Source organism: Morone saxatilis, unplaced genomic scaffold (assembly GCF_004916995.1).
Source record: "Morone saxatilis isolate NCDOM2014 unplaced genomic scaffold, NCSU_SB_2.0 Contig2, whole genome shotgun sequence".
Taxonomy (NCBI): domain Eukaryota; kingdom Metazoa; phylum Chordata; class Actinopteri; family Moronidae; genus Morone; species Morone saxatilis.
The window spans coordinates 24647960-24671947 of NW_023339762.1; the positions used below are offsets into that span (position 1 = coordinate 24647960).

The following is a 23988-nucleotide window of genomic DNA, read 5'->3' on the forward strand; positions in this document are numbered from 1 at the left end:
GTCAAATCAGTTCAGACTACCTTGTGTTAGCTAATTAGCTACAGCATCGACCTTATGTTGCATTGAAATCGATGGGAAGATTGATACCACATACCATGTCTGTATGATGAATATGAAGCTACAGCTAGCAGCTGCTAACTGTACCAGCACATTTAAAGGTCACTAATTAACATGTTATATTTAGTTTGTTTAATCTGTGCAAAAACGAAAGGGTAAAAAAAATGTCACATGATGGTTTTACAGGGCTGACAGTAGCCTAATATTTAATGACATTAGTCAGACAATAGTTTTTATATCATTTTGTGAAACAAGGTCATTCACTATTATAAATATAAAACTCATACTCTAGGTTAATTTATATAAGCAAGATGTTGCATGAATAAGAAGGGCAAATTCCAATTATGTGTCTGTGGGACAAAAAAAAGTTGTATCTCATCTACAAAACAGAGATCAATCTCATTAAGTTTTCATGTACCTCTGGCAAGGCACTGAGGTACCTGAGGGACCTCGTGTCCTTCTGTCACTCCACTGGAGACACTTACACTTGATACTTGATATAATGATAAAAAAAAAACCCCAACCTTGTGATTAAGTATTCACATACAGTATTCCCATCGTCAAGGACAGTTCAGACTACATTTCTGAATCATAAGGTACAGTTAGAAGATAGAGCTAGGGAGCCAGTAGGGGATCTTTTATATATTCACATAAAATTAGTTACGTGATTTATTATTTTCTTTCTTTACTCTATCCTCAGATAATCCCTCTATCACTCGGGTAGATGATACATTTTGCCAGGCGACTATCAATTGAGTTTTCCATCTTAATCTCATTACGGAATAGGTGGCATGACATTTTGCCTCTTGATTCATGTGAGTGTCATTTGGCTGAAATTCAGCAGATTCACTCTCGAGCACAAATGGACACAGCACAGTGGAAACATCAGAGCAAACTGCTTGATGTAACTGATTTAACTACATTACATGTCCTTCCTCACAAAGATGTCATTGTCCAGCCTTTGTCAACTGTCATTATGCTCAATTCTTTGCAGGAGAAAGTCTGTCTTTGAAGCTGTAATCTGCAGACTACAATACAAGCCTTTCAGAAGCAATAAACACTGATGTTGAAACAATAGGGCTATATGCTTGTAGGCCTACGATACAGGATCTAGTAACTTTTAGGTAACAGAGAAAGACAGTAAGGCAGAGAGTGTGTGGAGGTGAAAGGTCTACAATCTGGCAGCAGGCTGACAATGCTCCCGAGCTGGTAGGCCATTCAGCTGCAGGCAGCCAGAGATATTTTTTGTGTAATCTGACCAGCCTGCCTACATAGACAGTTCTGGGCCCTACCAGCATGGCGGAGCAGCGTCACAGCCCCATGCCCCCTTTTTTAGCCAGCTCGACACCCCCACAGCCAGCAAACGACCCCCTCCTCTCAGATTCACATGGCGGGTGAGTATGTGCAGGGTGGGGCTGGATCTGGGGACTGTTTTGAAGCTAAACTCACTGTAGGTCTACGTGAGTGTAAAAACACGGACAAACAATGGACAGGAAACTGAATCTGAACCGAGCTGAGACGTTCTCCTTCGTCAATCCATGGATCAGATATTTTCTCTTCTTCTTCAGCTTCTTATTTTGGGTGAGTAAAGTTATACAATTTCTTTGTGTAGAGACAGCAGAACACAGCTGTTACGGTGTCCCAGTACACCATATATACTTAATATTTCTGAGCATACAAATCACCAGCTATCAGGGAGTTGTAGCTTCCCAAAAAAGTAAGATCTGCTAGAAAAGGAAGCCTGACTAAAAAAGGCAAAAGAAAAAAGCGTATATATAATTAATGAAGAAATATAATTCAGATTTGGAGCTGCAAACAGCAGGAGCACCCAGCCTTCCTGCTGCTGCCTATTTTAAGTTTACTACAGTTATACTGTACTATATATACACAGATTACTCATACATCACTGTAGCAAATGTTGAGTGGTGCATTCTTATCAAAACAGTAGAGAACAGACAAAAATTATAAAACTGGCAGCTGTATATAATTCATTTAAAAATGAAGGAAACCTGCCCCAGTGAGAATAAAAATCAGGATTCTAAGGGTAAATGTGACACGTTTGCATCGCACATGTGTGCATGGTCTGCATCTTAACAACTACAAACAAGGAAGAGACAGGTGACGTATGGCTCAGTGTTTTGCACAGGAAGGCAGGAAACTACTGATGATTGATAAAAAGAATATCATATTTATAGGTATGTTTTCATTAATTAGGCCTTAATTAAGTCAAGGTGAAGTGACAAATGCGACAAATGAACCAACCAATTTCTACCAATAATATCAGGACATTCACCTGTCAATCAATCTTCAACTTTTACCGATACAATCCTAAGATTCATTAAAAAGCTAGCTAGCAGCAGCATGGCTTTTTGCTGTAACAGAGTGTTTCTGGGGGTTGGGCCTCACTGATTACCGTACAAAAACTTTTATCAATTGTACAAAATCTAACTTTATCAATGGTTTGGGTGAAACTGAATCCTATTTTATGGAGAAAATGCAACGGAACCGGGCTCAGCAGCCTCCCACCCAGTTCGATGTCAGTGGTACTGTGGTGATTTAAGGATTTTCCTCATGCACTTATTGCTAAAAGTAGCTAACTGCTGTACACTGTAATGTTAGCTGGCGTTAGCTTGTACATGTCAAACATTAGCTGACTCAGCCCCAGGGTCCCAGGAGCCAAAATGTCAGTACTGTTATCCCTGTCATCAAAGTGCCCTCCGTCGACATTAGATGCTGGTTGGTTCCATGCAGTTCACTGGGAGCTACCAGTCTAGCAGATTCAGCCTTGGACAAATTAAGCAAGTGTAACATGCAGGTATTATTACCAAAGTTAGCTCATTAGCATACTAACCTCGGCAGATAACACAATGCATAGATGTCTTTGACATAACGTCAAAACTGTTGACCCAGTTTAAGGAACTCAAGGAACACATCTGGAATAAGACGAGTGGTAAAGGTTCATCTGACAGAGCTGCAGGGGTACATCAGACAAAAAAGACTGGGAACTACAGATATACAGTATAGCCTATACCAAGTTCAAAGTCTCTGTTTATATAAGCTCCACTGCTGGTTGTCAGGGGAACTAAAAGGCCAGGATATACTGGGACTGTGAAAGGAATAGACTCTTTGATGCAGCCATTAAAATATCCATCATGCAATTTGTCTCTCATCAGCAATTGCTTTCACACAAACACACAAACACACACACACGCACATACCGTTAAGACTCTCTCTGACTCCCTCACTTTCCTACCGCATTACTACTTCGAGCACACGGATCACATCTGGAGCTTTACGGAGTCCCTACACCTCCATCATATCCCCGCTCATCCTATCCTACAAAAACACAGCAAGGGGGCAAACGCTGTAGCACACTCTTACTGTGTTCAGAGCCAATCAGCAATAACTGCGGCTCAGGCAGCCCGGCCTGTGTTGACTTTGTTTATCAGACACGGGCTCAGAAGTGAAAACTGCAGCCCTAATCCATCAGGCCTTTGTCCCCGCGTCCCCACGGCTCAGTTCAGCTGGCTTTCACCTCCACACACAATCCGCCGGGAGAAGTCTGATTCATCCCTTTGAAAAGCCTGAAAACAGAGCTGGAATACATTCACTGTGTGCGTGTCTCCTGTTGCAAAAGCACACTGCCACCCGTATTCACATAAGCACACACAGTGGCAAACTGACAAATGGATCTGCAGGTGCACACACTCCTACACAACAGAGAATATCCTTAAAAAACCTAACTGTGCTTTCACAAATCTTTAAAACACTGCAGTTCCAAAGAAAGCGTGCATCACTGATGTCTTGTGTTTTGTCAGCTATTGTCTTGTCAAGGCAGATTATTGATTCAGAAAATGTGAGAGAGATAAAAACCTACCATGTCAAAGTAACAATTTACTTCTCCAGAACACGCTAAACATTTGGATTGGACGTGAAGGCTGCAGAATAAAAATTACACCTGTTTGAAAGCAAATAATGCCATGGAGCATGGATCCTCATGACCTCCAGAGACCCAATACAGGCTTTTCAGACAGAAACAAAACCAATCCATGTTTACACAGGCTGAACAAAAGGCATTCTGTATACAAGCGGGCACACAAATTGACACATACACAATTAGCAATCAGGAGACTGTCTGAGAATTCGGAGGCTGGAAATCAAAGCCAAGCCATGCAGATTGTTATTCAAGGTGAGAAAAATAATCAAGGGTTGGAGGAAAATTAGTTTTGACAATGCAATCAACAGGAAGCTCTAATTCCACCTATTTTTCAATTCTCACCCTCTTCGCCATTTTATTGTGTAGTTTTTGTCAGGGTGAACTCTCATCCTCAGCATCTTCACAACACGTCCTCATAAAGCAGCATTACATAGAGCACACACACACACGCAGTGCCTGAATGTGTCACTGTTTTGAAACCTTATTAAATGAGCTATTCTTCGCTTCATCCAGTGCCTGCAGTGTGGGCTGCCGACGTCTCTTTTGTGTTCAATACTTTACACAGTAGGAGCTTCTTCTTGCTGCTGTAATGTTTTTTGTGTGTTGTTTTGTTGGTTTTTTTACAGAAAACTACAGAACAGATATATCAACACTGTGAACTCCTTGCGCACCTCTTTGCTTTCTCTCACTCTTTCACCTTCTCTATTGTAGGTGGACTATTCTATAGTACAATGGTGAAAATACGAAACATAGCTCAGTAAAGCATGGGTGGATAATAGCCGTGACTTTCTAACCAAGGTCAAGTTTGACTCCTCAGAGAGATCCGTAGAGAAATACTCTCACGTAGTGTTGAATTCTGAAGGATTGTCTTGGTGGACTGAGTTTGTCAGAAAAAGGAATTTTCCACTTCAATGTTCCACATTAATGGCCTCCAAATTCAGATAATTAAAGCCAAGATCCATATGTTTCGTTATTTCATTCCCGCTTACATCCATCTGTCTGTCTATCGTCGTGTATACTCAGCACCTGAGGAAAGGCTCATCATCGCTAATCTCATTGCACCTGTCCTGGTTAACAGTGCGAAGTCTGTTCAAAACAGAGCCAGCACACTGGAAGCCACATATTTTCCTCATGAGTTTTTACCATCAACATATATAAAGATATTTCTACATGTCTATATATTCAATTAAATTACACATAAATAACAGGTGCATTTTCTAGGTGTTGCAAAAGATAGATGAGGATGTGTTCTAATGGATCCCACATTCTTACTGAAACTGAAGGAATAGTTCATTTTGGGAATCCGCTTCATTCCTTTCCTTGTCAAGAGTTAGCTGAGAATATTGATACCATTCTCATATCTAGGCTATAATAATAATAAACCCTATTTCAGCATGCCAAGCCCTCACTCATGCCCATGCTCGAGTGATAGCAAAACCATTTGGCAACATCTTTTAAAAGCAAAATGTGAAGCACAATCAGATCTGAGCAACCATAAGTGAAAAGAGAACATAAGTGATCTGCTCTATGTGCGATTTGATGGTGAAGTGTTTCTGTGATTGAAATTTTTTACAATTTCCCTCTTTTTCAGGTGTTCTCCTTGCTGATTGTTGCAATTGGGGTGTATGCTAAAGTCCAGAAAGCTACAGGTACATACATTTACACTTACCGCACTTACAAAAACACTTTTCCACGCCTCGAACACAAGAGAAACCGTCTTTTATCCTGTGTTACTATAGAAAGGGACTTTTTTTTATATATATTGTCCATGCAGTACCTGCCTTGTGTTCGCAGTGAATGAAAGAACTGTGATAAACGGTTCCTTCATACACTGCAGTCTCCCAAGCTCTGCTAGTGTAACATGGTGGCCTCTTTTAGCTGCACACCTGTTGAACTTCCCTGAACACAGAGCTAGTCACGTTTAGTGGGTCGCCGAGCTTTAGCTTTACCCTGATTTTACCTTGTGCCATTATTTTCATGTAATCTATAGTAAATGGACAACAAAAAGGATTAACCTGAGCTCATTCCACTGATTACGTCTCTGTATCCTGCATAATCCACAACAGATCACTGATATTTTAAGGCAATGAAGGCAGCTAGGTAGGAGGGAGCATGGGTAAACAAAAAAGGAATGAGAGAGTAAAAGAATTTGAGTAAAGGTAGATTCATAGAAAGAATGAAGGGAAGAGGTAAAGGTAGGAATAAAAAGAGAACAGATATCTAAACAGGGGCTGTTCCTGTCTTTCTGCCAGACACAGTGCGGGACACGTTCCTGATCGACCCGGCTGTCATCCTAATTGTGGTGGGGGTGGTCATGTTCTTCATCACTTTCTGTGGTTGCATCGGAGCCCTCCGAGAGAACATTCGCCTCCTCAAGACAGTAATAGACATAACAGACACATTACTAATACTGGCGATGCGTTGTTGCTTCCGTTACGGTAGCTCAAGTTACATTTAATATAAAACCAAGTTTTACAGCTGCTGTGTAACAACCAATCTGACAGTCAGTGATGGTTCTGTCTTAGTCAGTGTTTTAATATTCATGTCTTTTCTCACTCTAGTTCTCCTTCAGCCTGACATTGGTCTTCCTCACCCAGCTGGCCATAGCAATTCTGGGCTTCTTCTACTCAGATCAGGTACTTGTCACATACTGATCATTTTGTGCACAGGCTTAGTTATTCTATTTTATAATAAGTCACTATAAGGTCGCATTTGGTCGACATGAATGCCCCTGAGCTCCATTGATTTAGTGTTATTTCCCTGCTTTTGGACATTCTGTGCATTTGTAAACTACAATGTATAAAACTTAATAAGGCGTGACATCTGAACCCACAGATGGGCCCGCTGAGCCCACTGGGGGAATGTCTTGTCAATGTCTAAGCCGCACAGCATACACATAAAAAAAACAAAAAGAACTCATATACACCAGTGCTACAGTGGAAATCAGTGTTTGTGTCGCTGTTTATAAGCCCTGAAAATGTGTTTGTTCAGACTGCCAGAGAAGAGAGGAAGCCATCCTAATTCTCTCTCTAGGGTGTACGGGCTTAAACTGACTTGACTGGAAAATACTTAAAGGATAATTCCAGTTTATTACAACTCTTTTTTTCATAGTTCTGTCCATCATCCCAAACGGACAAGACAGTTTTTAGACAAAACGTCAACCAAGGTCAGCCAGACTAGTTTGGTAGAGAAAACACCCATCACAGTTTACACAGCCGCCTTGTGGCTTAACCTTGACCTACTGTACTTGCCGTAGCTGTGTATGCACATTTTTAACTCTGATATCAGGGATTTTTAAAAAGTTTCACTTTCAATTTTACCTCCAAAGAGAATAGTTTATATGAAGATTTTTGTGAATAACTCTGGCAAGTCTTCCAAATGAGATTTTAAGTGTACTGTTGATGTACACCATTTTCCCACAATGCAATGCTGAAGTAAATGGAGGAGCTATTCACCAGTGCAAACAAGACTGAAGCTGTGTCCCTAATCCAGACTGCAGTATGTAATGTGTTCACAATGGGAAAGTGGCATAATCAAGTTGCTTAAATATGTAAGTATGCATACAATCTGGCAATGCACAAAGAAAATTGAGTAAGACACTTAGAGACACTTTTGTGAAGTTTAATTTGCAGCAATATGACAAAGATTGATGTACACAATGTACTGATTGTCCTCCCGCTGGAACTGTACTGTATCACTTCCTGTCAGTATAAAATGTGTTGTTGTCTTATATACCAACTGTATGAACACCAGTCTTGGATCTTGGAAGATTTGTATAGTACATACTGTTAGAGTTAGTATGTAGTGTGGAATTGGGACACAAATTCCATTCAAAGATCAGTTTCATCTGAATGGATTTTAGAAGCCTGAAGACTGAAAAATAAACATAATTTTGTGTAAAGGATTTCTTTTTTTCTATCCATATAGAAAATAACAGGAATTTTGTAACTCCTTTGGGGTGGGTTCCGATCACCGGGTTAGGGTATCACTCAACAAAAGTGCCTGTATCTGTAAGAACAGGTTAGCCACCCAGCGACTACACAAATGTAAATGTATGTGCATTCCTAAGTATCTGTCTGTATCTGTCCGTTTTATGACCCCAGTAACTGATTTGGAGGCTATGGTGAAGGGAAGAATTCCCCCTCCAGCATCCACTTACCTCCTACAGTAACATCCCATTAGGGCTCCACTGAGAATAAAAACACAACAGCCAACTGTGGCAACAGTCAACGACATCAGTTTCTGGTGGCGACGTGCCTGGTGCCTGATGATACCTCTCTCATCCCTTGTGTTCTCTGTCAGTGCTTGGACTGCCTGCTGCTAAACAGAGCAGTTTAACAACCCTCGCAGCATCCTTCCTCGCTAAATGATTCAAATGCTTCGGCACTTCAAAGTGGAACCAAATGTTCCATTTCAACAGATCCCTTGAAGGAGACTTTGCCGCTAATGACATGGGGAGGTGTGACAGTGGGCCACGAGCATACTGTACCGCGTGGAAATGCAAAGGGGGGGGGGGGGGGGGTGTGGCTGTAAAAATCCTAACATAATTTAGTAAAACTACTTGAGGATAAAGATTCACACACACAATTCATTTATCAACATAACCTGTTCTAACACGGGTTGCAATGCGAACAATTCAGAGAGCCTTTAGCAAACCGCTCACAGAAGTTCATTTTAAAGCTTAATGAAATTTTAAAGTTCAGCGGCTTATTAGCATACACTGCTCCTATTAGCATATATTACATCTAAACTCAGTCTGTACAACCATGGCCATCCTTGTTATCAGAATTTTTTAAAGGATAGAGATTTGCATTAAATACCTTTTCAAACACTCTTTTTATATGTGAGAATAGAAAACCTAAATATTAACAATGCATGGCCTCATTAATACTCTGAAAAGGAATATAATGTAATAGACCATGAAAGCTAACAAAATAAAGTAGCTCACAATTTTAATGTCTGAATCAACCTCATTTTGTTTGAAAATCCTCATTACTGATTATTCAAACAAATCAATGTATTTCATTTATATTTCATCTGAGTATTGTTTATTCAGCTCAAGTGGAGCTGATGAAAATTACCACATTATAATAACAAATGGCTAAGTTCAAGTAATTATCTACCAGAGCTGAAATAGTGGAAAACCTGCCTGTGTGCTCTGCATTTGCATGCATCGTGTGTATTGATCTCAGAGGCATGAGGGGTTTTATTATCGTTATGCTGTGCTACTGCAAGCATTATGCTGCAGCAGGAGTTGCTGCTCCACTACTGTCTTGTCGAGATACATCCCACAAGGTGCTCATGCAATGCTAACAAGACAATGCTGTGTCCCCCTCAGACATCTGTTGTTATTTATGTTTATTTTTACATACTTTAGCATACAATATTCAAAGAGGAAACTAATGCCACACATCATAGCATTTATAGCCTAAAAGCAAATGTGTAATGTGTCTCCAGGCGGTCTTATAAAAAAAAAACATCTGCAGTGCAATGCAACATTCACATAAATGGATTGCATATGTAAATTATTATATGTGAAATTACAACAAAGGCACTGTGAATAAGTCGCTGAAATCCAAAGAAAGCCACCTGATGAACCGTGAATATATGCCTGATCACTCTTGAGAAATGGTTTTAACTTGGATTTGAAATGATCCCAGATATGATCCATTTTGAGTTGTGAGATTTCCACAGCGTCTGTCCAAACGTTTCACAGGAAAGCTTTTAGTAATTCTCTGCAAAAGATGCACCCCAAGTAATACTAAGCCACAAAACCTGAGAGGTTTTACCAGGTCACTGCGCACCTGAGGAGCCTGGTTATAGAGACATTTCTGGATAAGTTCACCTCTGGCAATTTCTTTTTTTAACACACGATATTTAACGTTATCATTTAAACATGGCAATTCTGATATTAAAGCTTCTCTCTCATGCCCTCTCTTTTAGACTCGGGATGCTTTTGGAAAGTTTGTGAAGAAAGCCATTGTGCACTACAGGGATGACCTGGATCTGCAAAACCTGATGGATTACATCCAGAAAGAGGTGCTCTGGCCAATTCCACTTAGAGTGGCTGCGTATGTGTCTGTAGTTATCCACATCACAGAAGTCTTCATATTTATCACAGCTAGTGGTTTATTGAATATGTCTGAGCACTAAACCAGGAAACCACAACCTGAAACCACAGAGCTGTATGTATTATGTTATTTTGGCCTTGGTGAGGGTTTTTCCACATGAAAGGCTACATGTTGCATACAGTTCCTGTCCCCTGTGGCCCTCCTCATGTGATATTCACTGGTGTGCACTCACTGGCCGGGTTTTCCCGTGGGAGAAGCCCAGACATGCAGGATGTACATTACAGAGCATGTTTCTTAATATATACCTGCATTTTGCACTCCTCTCTCTCTCTTTCACTCAGTTCAAGTGTTGTGGGTGGAACAACTACACAGACTGGTCCTGGAACCTGTACTTTAATTGTACACATGAGAACCCCAGCTCCGAGCGCTGCGCTGTGCCTTACTCCTGCTGTACTCCTGTGCCTGGAGAGGTGCGTGCTTTTCTATTTAACCTCATAACATACACTGTGTGGACAAACTGGTAAAAAAGCTTCAAAGATAAACTGTTGACTTTAACTTCAACTTAGGAACAGCCTCAAAGACTCATACTTGGTTTCAGGGTAATGGGAAGCAACTAATTGAGTTCCAAGGTGCTCTTCCCAAAAACCTATAGATGTATCAGTCAGCATGGCCACACAGTGTTTCAAACGTATGTTCTGGAACTGCATTTAAAGAGTACAACCTTCGCCACAGTCAATAAAAATAACAGCAACAATTTAAAACTAGGTTATTTGCTTAGTTGCTCAGTTCTCTCAGCAACATTAGCGAAACAAAACGGCAAATATAGATATGTTGATGTGCACCATCTACAGTTAAGTAAAGTAAAAGCTTCTCAACAGATATACTACCTGCAATTTTAACAGGCTACAAGCATCACACATGGGCTATCCACATCTCAGATTTGTTCAGCAATATAATTAGGTCTGGTGTTGTGCAGCTGTTTCCCTCAGTAAGAGAGACAATTTAATGATAACAGCTCATTAAACAGGATTAAGAATGAGGACATCAACTTTACACATAGCTAGCTACCTAGCATAAAAAATAGTGACAGAAAAATGTCGATGAGATCAACGCAGCTGTACAAGTTATTGAAAGTCGACTTTAAAAATCAACATATTTCTTTAATTTATGTGAAAAACACACATAAATTAAAGTGAATGTTTTAAATGTTTTGCCTAACTATCAATTGGTTAGGCAAAACAAAATAACCTCCCCAAGCAGGGCCTGTCAGGCTGTATGAATAATGTGAAATAAAATCAGAAATTTCTGACTGGCTTATTAGAAGAGATACAATAAAACAAATATAAAAGCATGCAATGCAAATAATATATTCAACATACCAGACTGTTGGTGGCCTGTGCATGCTAAAATGTAGCTAGTTTCTTGACAATGGCAGTATTATTTTGGCACTGGAGAAGTACACAAGTGTGTAAAAACTGCCGAAGCTGTGCCTTTCTTTGCCTGGAGGCGACATCAACACGTCTGCATCAGCAGGTATAAACTGCACTTTCCTTTCCTTTGGGCAAAGTAGGTTGTTGTGTGAAGAACTGGTCTGAAAACGACCAACCAGTTTGTTGTGAAGAATCTGCCACCTGCATGAATGATTAGTGAATGACGAGCTCCATGAGGTGACTTTCATCAAAAAAAAAGTACAGAATGATACAACAATCAAGAGAAAATTCTCTAAAATCAAGGCAGACAAACTGCAGACACAAAGAGTTAGTGGTCGTATCCAACATATAGCGTTGATTTGCTGCAGCCTATAAACAATTTTTGAAGCATTGTTGGCAGTGGTGATTTACCTGTATCAACATTTAAGCCCTTTTTCATGAAGGTTTTATCATAAATTATTTGCACAGAATCAACACACACAGCTGCCTGCACATGCAGAACAAATTATATATGTGCAGATAAGCATGCATTCTGGCACGCAAATAGTATATATGTAAATACTGTATTAATACATGCATGAATACACCCATTTGCACTCACGTACAGATACATACAAAATGCTTGTCTAACCTCTGTGCAGACACACAGCAGCATAGCTTACACGCCACCAATGCCAATTCCTTCTAGTTGGTTTGAAGACAGAAAACTAAGTGACTGCATGTAGATCCATCAGACTTATATGGATTATACATCATGCTACACGGAAAACAGATCACAGCAACCTTTCTCTACATGGGTAGAAAATCAATTAATTAAATACTAGAAGAGCTGATGCAGTGCTGCAACCTGCTGTTCAGAGCCCGTAACTGCATGATTACTTTAGGGACTGAGTAGCCTTCCTTGTCACATCAAATGGATGTGGTTGTATTGCTTTCTTGCAGTTTTCTTTGTTGTTTTTTTTCTTCCAAGTCTCTACAATCAGCAGGCCTCTGCAAAACTACACAGAATAGTGGCAGTAAAGGGAAATGTCTTTGTCAGTGCAAAATAACGTAAAGGATGTGAAACAGCAGCGTGGGAAGGCGTCTTCTGAATACTATTTCAAAGAAAGATCAAAGGTAATCTTTCCAACTCTAATGTTTTCTCTCTCGGTCTTTTCCGTTGGCCATCTGGCGTACAGGCAGTGATCAACACTATGTGCGGTTTTGGAGTTCAAACCCAGAAATACCTGGAGGCCAACAAATCAATCTACCCGGTAGGCTGTGCGGACAGAGCAGTGATGTGGATCGAGTCTCATCTGTTGCTGGTGGGGGCTCTCGCCCTGGGTCTGGCCTTGCCTCAGGTAATCCCACACGTGCCCTCACTTAATGCAGGCTGTGTACCAATTGGCAGCAGTTCTTTACCACTGGTTACCTCAGACAACTCTGGGCTAAAATTACTCTTGTATTCTCTTAAATAAGCTCACAAACAAAAGTCAATATACGCATCAACTGGAGGCTCACCAGACTGAGCGTGTAAGCAATCAACATACTGACAGGCTCTCCCTCAAAAGGTAGACTCGCATGGTGCATTGGGAAGGAGCAGCGGAATACTACGCAACACTTCATCAATCAAGACTTTACACCTTTCCTTAACTAAATCACATACAAATCAGAGCGCTTCCCTGGACAAGTTCAGATTGTCTCGTGTCTTATTTTTTTATTTTAATTTAAAATCTTATTCTAAAACAAACCAACAGAGTGTAAGGTTAATGAGAGTCCAGTGGGATAGAACTGATTTAAAATGGAGGGTTATCTAGACAGCAATAACTGGGCCCAATGGGACAATGAAATTTTAACTGCATATTATTCATTTATTACCTTGTTCTAGACCGAGAGTACAGGTTAATGTTCAACCAAGGTAGAAGTCTGCGTGTGATAATGTAAGATTATGTGCTTAAGAAAAGAAGATACTGATGATTCCCTCCTAGTCACTGAAAACCACGGCGCAACACAAGCTCAACTCCAACAGCATTAAGTACTGTTAATAACTCAAGTCACTATGTTAGATTGGCCATGAAATCAAGTTAACAAAATCTGACTCTAAATAATTAGTCTGCCGCTTACTTGTAAAAAATAATTCAGGTGCTGTCACATTGCATTCTCAAACAGCATGCCACTTTGTCACTGGATCTTTCGCCTGATCTCTCTCGCTCTCATATTTGGCTGATTGGTTCCCCAAAGATTATGCTAAGAGGGAAGCATATGAATTACCCCAGAGTTCTGTCAAAACAATTGCATAAGTGTTCTAGTTGCTTTGATGTGCAGTAAATCTAATGATCGAGTTCTCCTTTTTCCCCATCCTAACTTAACACTATCACTAGATTAGTCTGCAAGACGCATTTAACTGTTAAACTGTTTAAGTTTGCCGCAGAATGTGTGCATTCTCGCCAGGAGAATCATTTTATCATCTCTATAGGAAGTGATACATATAAAAATGTTATAATTCCATAAGTATGATATAAATATAAAAGTATTTCCACTGACACAATCTAAACAGTCTCATCAAATTTTAAAACGTTTCCTCACTGTGCCAAATGAGCATTACAACACCCTTCTGAGGGACCTTGAGATTCTCTGCACAGGCTGTACAGTTGCACAGAGTCTGTTCTGTAATCTAAAGTGGCTGCTGCTGTCCTCTAGATTGCAGGCATCGTGCTGTCCCAGATGCTGATCTCTCAGATCCAAGATGAGATTACCTCAGTGTTGTGAGAGTGGGCTGACACAGGGGAAGAGGAGGGAAGAAAAGAACTTACAGTACTGTGCTCAGCTCCTCTGACATGTGCAAGGACATCTTTCTTACTGCTACTGTATCACTGCAACGTTTGACTACATTTCTTTTTCTTAACGTGCTGTTGCCTCCGGGCATAAAAGTGTGGTGCACTTTATTGTGTTACTCAAATAGTCAGATGCAAAGGGCAAAGTGTATATTTATTAGTTTTGAAAATGGTTTTTGTATTGATCTTGACATGCAGATTTTATTTCTGAAAAGTATTTATATTTAAATGTGATGTTTGCTAATAAAATTCAAAGGAAGAAGAAAGTTACACTGTTGTAAGTTGATTAAAGGTGTAAGTTTTGTTAGCTAAAAGAATCGACTCACATAATGAAAATTGGCAACCTGTGATTAATATTAGCTCATAAGAGAAGAGAGATGTGCAAATTTGTTCACTTACAAAGCTTTACAGGTCAGCAATCTAAAAGGGCAATGAGCGAGAGGGCTGTATAAAACTTTTCAGATGTTTTGACAACAGTGCCAAAGTCCTGCCAGTTGGCAAAGGGGTCTCCTAAAGCCAAACGCCAGCACATCAGATTATGGTGTTGCTTTGATGTTTTTTGCATAGGAACTGCTCTGCGCACCTTGCAGTCAGTCTAGTTGTGAAGAGCCAGGGCTCTCTGCATCAGGCGATCAGTCAGAGGGGAGTCCGGCCTCATGGCATCGCGCTCCACCAGAAGACATCTGCAGGAATTCAGCACAACACAAGACAGTACAAAGAGAGAGACAGATTCAGAAAAACAAGCCGAGAGGCTAAACTGATCAATAATGGAAGTACAACATGGTGAACAGACAGAGGATGTCAATTACATAATGGCAATATACATTATTAGTACATGGAAAGATTAGAGAAACCTCGAGTGGACAGCAGCCCTAACAGCAGCTACATGGTATCATGATGAAATCCAGCGCTTCAAATAGTGCAAGATCTTTTTTTTTCCTCCTATAATCTCTAAACAGATTTTCCCATATAAACATGGCTGGCAATGATGTCCTGCACTTAAATTGGAAAAGACTGAAGCTTTCTGTTTGCCTAGAAATCCCTGTTGTACATTACCTTCCCAGTTTCTGGTGGTGTTTATTTTCCGACTTCATGGCTGCATGAATAAGCAGTTGATTGAAGACATCCCTCTGTAAAAAAACAGTGGACAAACCCCTTAGTAAGAATAAAGCTGCTCCAACTCTGAGTCTTTCTACCCTTGTATGTACACTGCTGTACCATGGGAAACAGTTTTCTGAAGACAAAGAACATAAAATGCAAGTCCATCAACATCCATCACAGAGATTCATTATTCATACATTGGTGCACTGTGGTCCACATTCTCAAACTATGTTGTATGTTCATGGACTGAAAGGCTTCAGCTCTTGCGCAGAGCGTTCTTCACCTCCGGCCTATTTTACAACAACAGGGATTTCTGTTTTACTCAAGAAAACACAATAAGTATAATCAAAGATATCCAAAGAAAGTAAAGCCTCAAAACTGTACGTGTTTCAACTGTGCATAAGAGAACAGCAGTTTGGTTCTGGACTTTGTTTCATTTTACCCAATATACCCATTTCTGTGGAGCATACCTGCGCATCACTGCCACCTATATCTACCATGCGGTAGCGTAAAGGGTGCAGTAGCTCCACAGCTCGATCGTAGTTGCCCTGGTTGTACTCCATCATGGCCTGACACATTGGTATACCGACAGTCCCAGCCAACTGATGTTGCTGATTGTCCCCTGGCTCTCTGTGAAGGAAAGGAGTTTATATCAAAAGAAAAGACATTTCTTTGTACAACTGGAAGGTTTAGAAACTAATTGAGGGGGAGGAATGTTTTGGGGGGTGAACATTTGTGAGGAAAGGTAAGCATATAATGTTTGTTCTATTTATTATTTTTCATCTATACACCACCGTTTCATCAGCAGGGAAAAGAGACAAGCCAAAACATTAAAATCATAAATTTAAATCATATGAGAAGCCATTATTAAATTAGTTTTGAGTAGTTATTTCTGGAAAATACACATACACAAATACAAATACACAATAAAATAAAGGGCAAGCAGGAAACTGTTTAAATAAACAGGACAATAAGGGACTCTGGAGATTAAAAGAAAAAGATTTACAGGTAACTTCACTGTACAACAAAACCAGGCTTCTGTCATTTTAATAGATTAAACTCTAAAGTTCAATAAAATGAAAGCTGCGAATGACACCAACATGTAATCTCTTCATAAAAAAACCCCACTAACATCAACAAAACCTACAGAAAAACCTCCAGCTATGGTTAGTAGGATTCACTTCACTATGATTCCATACTGGTGTGAGGCTTTCTTGGATTAGCTAATGCTTAGAGTCACTGCCTCTGACTGTAAGAGGAAGTATGTAAAATGACATTATGGCAAAATATGGATTATGTAAAACTGTGCAATCCTTCCAAACCGAAGTTAAAGCGACACGATACTGTATGTGAGTGATGGAATTAAATAAATGCAAAGCTCAAACACATCCTCATGGCTTGCCTGATATTTTAAAGCAGAGCTGTACTGGGGAGAACATTTCTGTCTCTTACTCTTCCCTAACTCTCCCTAAGACTTGCATTATATAATGTAACACATAACAATTTAAAGGAGTGGTTTTAAATGGCAGCTTGTCTGTGGGCTGTGTGGCGGACAAAATGGAGAGCACAGGCTGTCTGCGGTCATTCATTACAAAACTCCAGAGAGGCAGCAGCTGCTGGTGCATCTGCTACAGAGGGAAGACCCGGGTCTCTGAGACGGACTGCAGCTCTGAATTGTCTTTCTGACTGTATTCTCTCTATATCTCGCCATCCTACGCTCAGCCTTGTTTGTGTCTCAGTTTTACATAAGGCCTGTGTGGCTCTTATGTAACACCGACTGAGTGTCGAGGTGTGCAGTGAGGGGAAGAAATGGTGCAGAACTTACTTAGCCAATTCCTGGAGGCCCTCCAGCAGACGCCGCGAGGTACCGCTCTCCTTAGCTCCCAGCGACACCATGAGGAAGTGGAGGTCGTTAAACAACGTCACATGGTCGTCGGTGTGAGGCTGTGTTATCTGGAGGAGTTCTCGCCAGCGGTCCTTCACGCACACCCCTGACACATCCACCAACACAAACACACAAATATTAAGCTGCAAAAAGATTAGAAAAACATATTTTGTTGTTTTAAGTTAAGGTAATATAGTCTCTGTTTTAGTCTGAACCGAGTAAAACAAATGTAGGCAGAGGTTCTGCTAATTACATCCAACACAACATCTTGACTTTCAGATTAATGAGGTATGATAACTGAGATTATCTCACCTCATTAGCAGTTTCACTTAAGACCATACTGTCTTAACTTACAAATAAGATGTTGCACCCTTCAGCCCATTAGCAACACATGAACAAATGTTACAGCACCTTCAAAGGGCTAATCAGTGTAATTTTCAAAATTTCCAACAGTCCAATGACATGCACTATTTCAGGAACTTTTAAACTCTGATTAGTGGCCAAGCATCGTACAGTATGGGACCCGAAGATCAAAATCTCTTCCCAGTTTTGAGACAGTGGTTCCACTACCAACGATACCTTGTGAATTGCCATATTAGCCCGTATCTTACCCTCCATTTCCAGTCTGCAGAGCATTGAACAAGCATCTACAGTGTCCAACATGGATCCTGTGTCTTTACAACGTCTGAATACCTTAGAAAAAACAAAGACAAACTCATACTATTCAGCTTGACCACTGAAGGATGTAACAGCCTCCACAACGTGTCTTCCTGAAATGAGCAGTTACATGAAATTCAGCTGACTTGATGTAAGAATTTCTGTTGTGTTCGAACTTATGGCAGAGGAAAGTAACACTATGCAATGTTCTTGAAAAGGTACAGGACTTGAAAGGGCTTTACTTGCCTCACCTATTTTTAGAATGAATAAAAAAATAATCAGCTTTGGCAGCTGACAGTGAAATGTGTTCACATGGATTTGACTTCCATTTGCACACACTTGCCTTTCTGACACTCAACAAGCAAAACATATTGCTTTTATTCTGTGTCCCTTGTGTATTTGTACATGCATGGCTCTTGAAAGGACTCGACGTGTATGTACTCAGACAGATATACCGCTAAATATTGGATGCAAACTCTCGGCACAGACCCACCTGACAATCGTATATTTGCAGAGCGGATTCGTATTGCCCCTGTGGAGGAGGAAGAGGGGAGAGAGACGAATTTGAATAACTTCAGACTTGAGCGATAAGTGAGGTTGATAGATTGTGTTGCGCAGATGCAAACACAAATTAATCTTGCAATATAATCAACTCCAAACTTCAAATTACCCACGGGAAAGGATATCATAAATACGTTCCACAAACACTCCTATTGCCAACTATTCGCTTGACTGAGAAAACCCATTATCATTTTTACCTTCTCGATGAAGTATAGAGCCCAATGCCAATAGTTATGACTGGCCAGTACGTCAGACACCTGGAATTACAGATACATATTGGAAATATTTTTCCTAGGGCAATTTTAATTTGTAATTTAATTCAGTAGACTGTACATAACTGTTCAAGGTTGCTGAGATGTGATTTATCAGAAAAACACAGCCAAAGGTTGTACCTGCCAGTCTTTCTCTCTACCCTCCATGAACTTCAAGCCTTTGTCCACCTCCGCTTTCATCTCATAAACATGGGCTACAGCGTGGACAGACCAAGCATCATCTGGAGTCAGAGCGAGGCCCTGCACAAGAGAGTCTCATCATTTGGAGTAAGGAGAAGCAATACAAAAAATGCTGTATTTGTTACACCAGAGCAAAATGACAACTCAAAAATAATGGCATGCTCAACTCTCAGCTGCCATTTCGTCTGTGATGTTCCTCAATCTTTTTTCAAGTGACCGTTGTGTCACAACTAATTTGTATGCATTATGCATTCTGCACAGAAGAGTCTGGCTGCTTAGGGCTGAGAGTAGCTTATTATTGGAGTTCGACACCAAATTACTTGCCGAATTGAACAGACACAATCACACAGACAGGCTGGACCACCCAGCTACAATAATGACAAAAGCGTGTACAACAGACTATAATGGAGAAGAAAATCTCACCTCCATGGCTACTTTCTCAGCCTGGTCATAGAAGCGAGTCTCCAGGAGGCCGAAGGAATACAGTCCTTTCAGATAGCTGAGGGCAGAAACACACAAAAAAATATCTCATTATAGAACACGGGGCGTAAAGGACTTTTAGTCACCTATTCAATTTATCTAAGATGATGAAAAGAAGACACTAGTTTTGTGAATAACATGCCTAAAGCAACAAAAGCGACAGCTAAGAGCCATATTTGACCCTAAGTTATTAAATCTCTGTCAACTTCTGGGTGCCATCACCGACTTTTGATCATGCTGATACCTGCCTTCACATTATTGCCACGCAGTAAATATTGCTGTGAGGCATGAATGTTACCATTAATGTTAAAATATGATTTTGTTTGATTTCTTTCACTGTGTTGTTGAAGGAAGGATGTGGAGGAAAACAATAATTTTCTCGCTTCAAGTTGTCACCCGTCAAGGACATGCATGATTGCGGGGTGAAGGCTAAGGCTGTCTGAGAAATTACCCTCTGCAGGGCAATAGGGTTCGATCACCTCAACGGACTTTTCTTGAAACCCTCTCTACACTGTCAGTAAGCACCACTTTCCTCACTACCATTCATTAATCAGCCTCATCACTACACTAAGCAGGAACATTAGTATCTATGTTACCTTTGCACGTCCTTGTGATGATGACTTTGATGACTTGAGGATATAAACTGCATACATCTGTTTATTTTTCTTTGGAGCATTTGCCTTACTTAATGGCAAACTTTTATGTTATATATACAGTTCATTAGTTTATATATCCATACGTGCATCATTTTATGCAGTTCTGTGTGTTTCCATTGAAAATTTCCATATTTATGGGACCCCATCTGAAAAACATGATTTCGAATGATTTTAAAACCTGCATGAATGGACCACAAACCTTTTCACTTCATATTTGGCCTCCACCAATTCCAGGTGCAAATATCTGGCTCTAAAGCTAGAGGCCTAGCTGCTAAATGCTCCATTATGATCACTATCTAGTTGCTAACTGTGTCTCTCTGTTGTTTGGTGCCTAGCAGGTAGTGTACAGTAGGTTTTAGAGCTTTTTTGCTTAAAACAGATGCTAAACGACGTTATGAGAGCAGTGAGAGTGAACCAAAATAGTAGTTGAGGGCCTGAGAGCTAAACAATGAACTGCAACTTGCCATAAAGCTCTATAAAGCAGAGCTGGAGATTCAGGTGATAAGTCTCTATAGGTTCATCACTACAGGTGACCCCTTTTACGCTGTCACATTGTTTTCAGGTTGTCGTCTGATATTTTATGGTAACATGATTAACATGCTAAACTGTGTGTAATTCTTTGTCACTGGGTGCTATGACTTTGCTTCCTGATATGATTACTTAAATCATAAAGATTTATTTACAATCCCATAGACCTTTTTCAAAAGGTTCAGTATTACACTCTGACCAGCTGCACATAAGCTCATTATAATTACTTGTACAGTTTATGTTATTATGAATTATATAATGTATTTAAGCCAACGGAGGCCCATTCAGTCCCATTATATTGGTACAGTAAGTCAGCACCCGTATAGAGTACAAACTCCAGTGTTTAAAGCCCCCTCTCACATCCATTACATCTATAACTAAGCCAATATACTATAGGTTAATGAGTTTTCATAGGTTATAAAGACATCCAAAATGGTTATTTTGTAATTTGCGCTGTTTTCCTTACCCAGACAAAGGCATATGTGGTTTCCAGTGGGGCAGCACCCTGGCCACAGAGTCCCTCATCTGGTTTTGGGCTCCCAAGTAGAAGTAGGCATCATGAGCAAACTTGAGAGCCAGAATATCAGTGGGGTGATCAACCAGAATGTCTTCCCATACATCGCTGGCCTTGGAGAAATTTCTGCAAGAGACATGAGTCACTGTTACAGACAGGCACAGCTCTGTGAAGCAGAGTAGGATAACACAATGAGTGTACAGATGTCAATACACTTTGTGCTGAATAGAGGGAATTAGAGGTCCTTGAGAAAGTATAGAGGTCCTTAAAAGTATCCTGAAAGACAATACTAAGGAACAAAATGTCCTTTCAATATCAAAGTATACCATAGGGGAAAAGAACACAGAGAAAATATAGATATTACTTGCTAGATTGTCTGTGACTGACATTTACAGAAGAGTCTTTGGCACACAGAGTAACAGTTGAATGCTGTGGCTCTGAAGCACAAGACTGTACCACATGGGGAGAGGCGAAGACAAACTTAGGGATGAAGCAATATTGCCTCACAGATAAAACACACTCTTGTAGTCTTCTGTTGTCTAAAAAGAACCCATTCTTTCACAGGCAACCCATTTCCTCTGGCGTGGTGGTAAACAAAAGTGATCTCTACTGGGACCTAATGTTGCCTGATTGCACTGTAGCTCTCACTTCAAAACATGTTGCATTAAATCAGTGCAAATGTCTCTCTTTGGTCATTTTTTAACAGTTTCATGTAAGGGGTGAAAATACGTTTTATAATAAACCTTCCTGCTAATATTAATGCCGCGCTAAGTATAATTTGTATGTCATTATAGCATCTTCTGTTAGGTGCACACACCTCCCACTTACAAAGTTTACCCACTTGATCCTATCTCTCGCCAGGTGCTAAAGAGAGGGATTTGACACCGAGGTCCCTCCATTTTGTCTTTATTAAATAGCTCTCTTATTTCTATTTGATTAATAAGTAAATGCTGTTGTTAAATCATCTTTCTACCATCCCAGTTTTAAGCAAGGTGAAGCATATTTCTTCTTTTAATTATTTTGAGACATTAATCCATGCTTCTATTTATTCTTACCTGGTTCAGTCAGTCATACCTTCAGCTGGTGCTAAATGGGGCCAAAGAAAATCACATTTTAAAGAGTAAGTTTGGTATTTTTCAATCTGGGCCTCATTGTTTAAATGTTTTTGTGTCAAAGGACAACATGTTTTAAATTTGGCCCAGTATTGCGTAAAACAGTGAAACAGGCTACAACGTAATCCTGGCAGGCAACTGCACATCGTCAAAATATGTCCATTAAAAGTGGTTGTTTTTGCCACTGCTCAGATTGTTTTAAGTGACAACACAAACCTGCAGGGATCATACAGCTCCAGGCTGCAGTGGGCTCACTCAATACTGGACCACATTCAAAACTAGTCTCCATTAGTCACTTCAACACAAAAACATGCAAAAATCAGGTTCAGGTTTTAAAATACAGAAGTCCCTCTTTAGGATGGAGCTGCTCAGTGTCAGACTGGTTGTACTGGGCAGCTCCCAGTGTGAATGTGTTTGACTGTGTGAGTGTGAACAGTTCCTGCAATAGAGACTGTTTGAATAAAGCAACTGTGGACAAACGTCTTTTAACAAGAGCATGTAATTGTCTGTCTCTGCTACTGCTAATGATGTCTTTACTAACGAACTCTGACTACAGAGACGGCTTCCTCCAATGTGTTGGACCCCAGTCCGGTGAAATCAAGAAACTAATTATTAATAGACATATATATATATTAGACCAGTGGTTCCCAACCACGAGCCCTCTAGTGGTCCCCAAAGCTTCACAGAGGTCGCGAAAGCCTTCTTGTTTTAAGGCGTGTAAAAACGTATGTCTGTATAAAATACATAAAACAGAAAATAATCTGCTCAGAATTCATCCAAACCACTCGTTTTACACAAATGATCTAAGGACAACTAACATGCTGCTTCATTTTGAGACAGAAGCTCATCGTCAACGTCTTCCCAAATCTCTGCGAGAGAAGACGTGAAGAATAAAAACCCTGCGGGGAACTCATCGCTCTGGGACTACCTTATCAAACACTGTAGTGGATCATGAGACCGGCGTTACGTTAGTTCCAGCTGACCGTTTACCATCAGTGCATCAGCGATCTGAGTCGCGTTATTGAGTTACTGCTGTTAAAGTCCAAACACACAGGAAGCAGTCAGAGAGTGTGACGGCTAATGATGCAGAGCAACGTGCTAAAAAAGATTAACCCAGAGAGAATAGGAGGTAATGGACAACGTAAAGAGTCCATTAGATACAGAAACAACAAATAGATTTAATGAATTGGCAAAAAACATCATTTAATGAGCAGATTAATATCAAGTATCCAGAGAAACTGAGTTTCAGTGGAAAATATCCAACGTGTGATTCTGATTCTGTCAGATTGAATCATTTGTACATTTAAAGACTGAAGCTGATACACTGAGTGACATTTAACATCAGGATTGGATATCCAGGCTGTTGGACTGTAACGGGACACGAGTGTGTGTGTGTGTGAGAGACAGTAACACGTGTCTGAGAGTGTCTCTTCTGTCTCGTGTGTTTTCTCAGGTTAAAGTGTTCAGCAGTCATGTGGTTTAAATCAGCAGCTTCAGCTCAGACTCAACAGGAATAATAATCAGAAAAGATCCTCATGAAACTCCACCAGAGCAGATTATTAAAAGCAACGAGCCGAGCGTCTGTGCAGCAGCTGTGTGTCGACCCATGCCGGTATATATACCATTGGTACCATGTGTATAGTTCTGTTCTGTTCTACAGAAAATGTGTCATATGTTTACAGCAGGATGCAGTAAGATTTCTTTATTCAGCCTTTATTTAACCAGGAAGTCCCT

The 23988-nt window shown here is 40.3% G+C and overlaps 2 protein-coding genes across 2 annotated transcripts in view; one reads left to right on the forward strand and one right to left on the reverse strand.

Moving 5' to 3' along the window:
- The first annotated feature begins 1427 nt into the window (after positions 1 to 1427).
- Positions 1428 to 14563, forward strand: tspan33b (tetraspanin 33b). Its single transcript, XM_035664750.1, has 8 exons — positions 1428 to 1638; positions 5586 to 5643; positions 6247 to 6374; positions 6556 to 6630; positions 9938 to 10033; positions 10407 to 10535; positions 12674 to 12835; positions 14175 to 14563. Exons 1-8 carry the CDS (start codon positions 1543 to 1545, stop codon positions 14241 to 14243), a joined length of 813 nt encoding a protein of 270 aa, XP_035520643.1. The 5' UTR covers positions 1428 to 1542; the 3' UTR covers positions 14244 to 14563.
- Positions 14444 to 23988, reverse strand: part of ttc38 (tetratricopeptide repeat domain 38) — a 13082-nt gene continuing 3537 nt past the window's right edge. The window contains exons 5-14 of the mRNA XM_035664749.1: positions 21095 to 21268; positions 19388 to 19463; positions 18905 to 19024; positions 18710 to 18769; positions 18445 to 18483; positions 17906 to 17987; positions 17235 to 17400; positions 15880 to 16039; positions 15365 to 15438; positions 14444 to 14991 (exon numbers count right to left, since the gene is read on the reverse strand). Of these exons, the coding sequence (XP_035520642.1) occupies positions 14904 to 14991; positions 15365 to 15438; positions 15880 to 16039; positions 17235 to 17400; positions 17906 to 17987; positions 18445 to 18483; positions 18710 to 18769; positions 18905 to 19024; positions 19388 to 19463; positions 21095 to 21268 (1039 nt within the window). The 3' untranslated portion in view covers positions 14444 to 14903. The remainder of the gene's footprint in view (positions 14992 to 15364; positions 15439 to 15879; positions 16040 to 17234; positions 17401 to 17905; positions 17988 to 18444; positions 18484 to 18709; positions 18770 to 18904; positions 19025 to 19387; positions 19464 to 21094; positions 21269 to 23988) is intronic.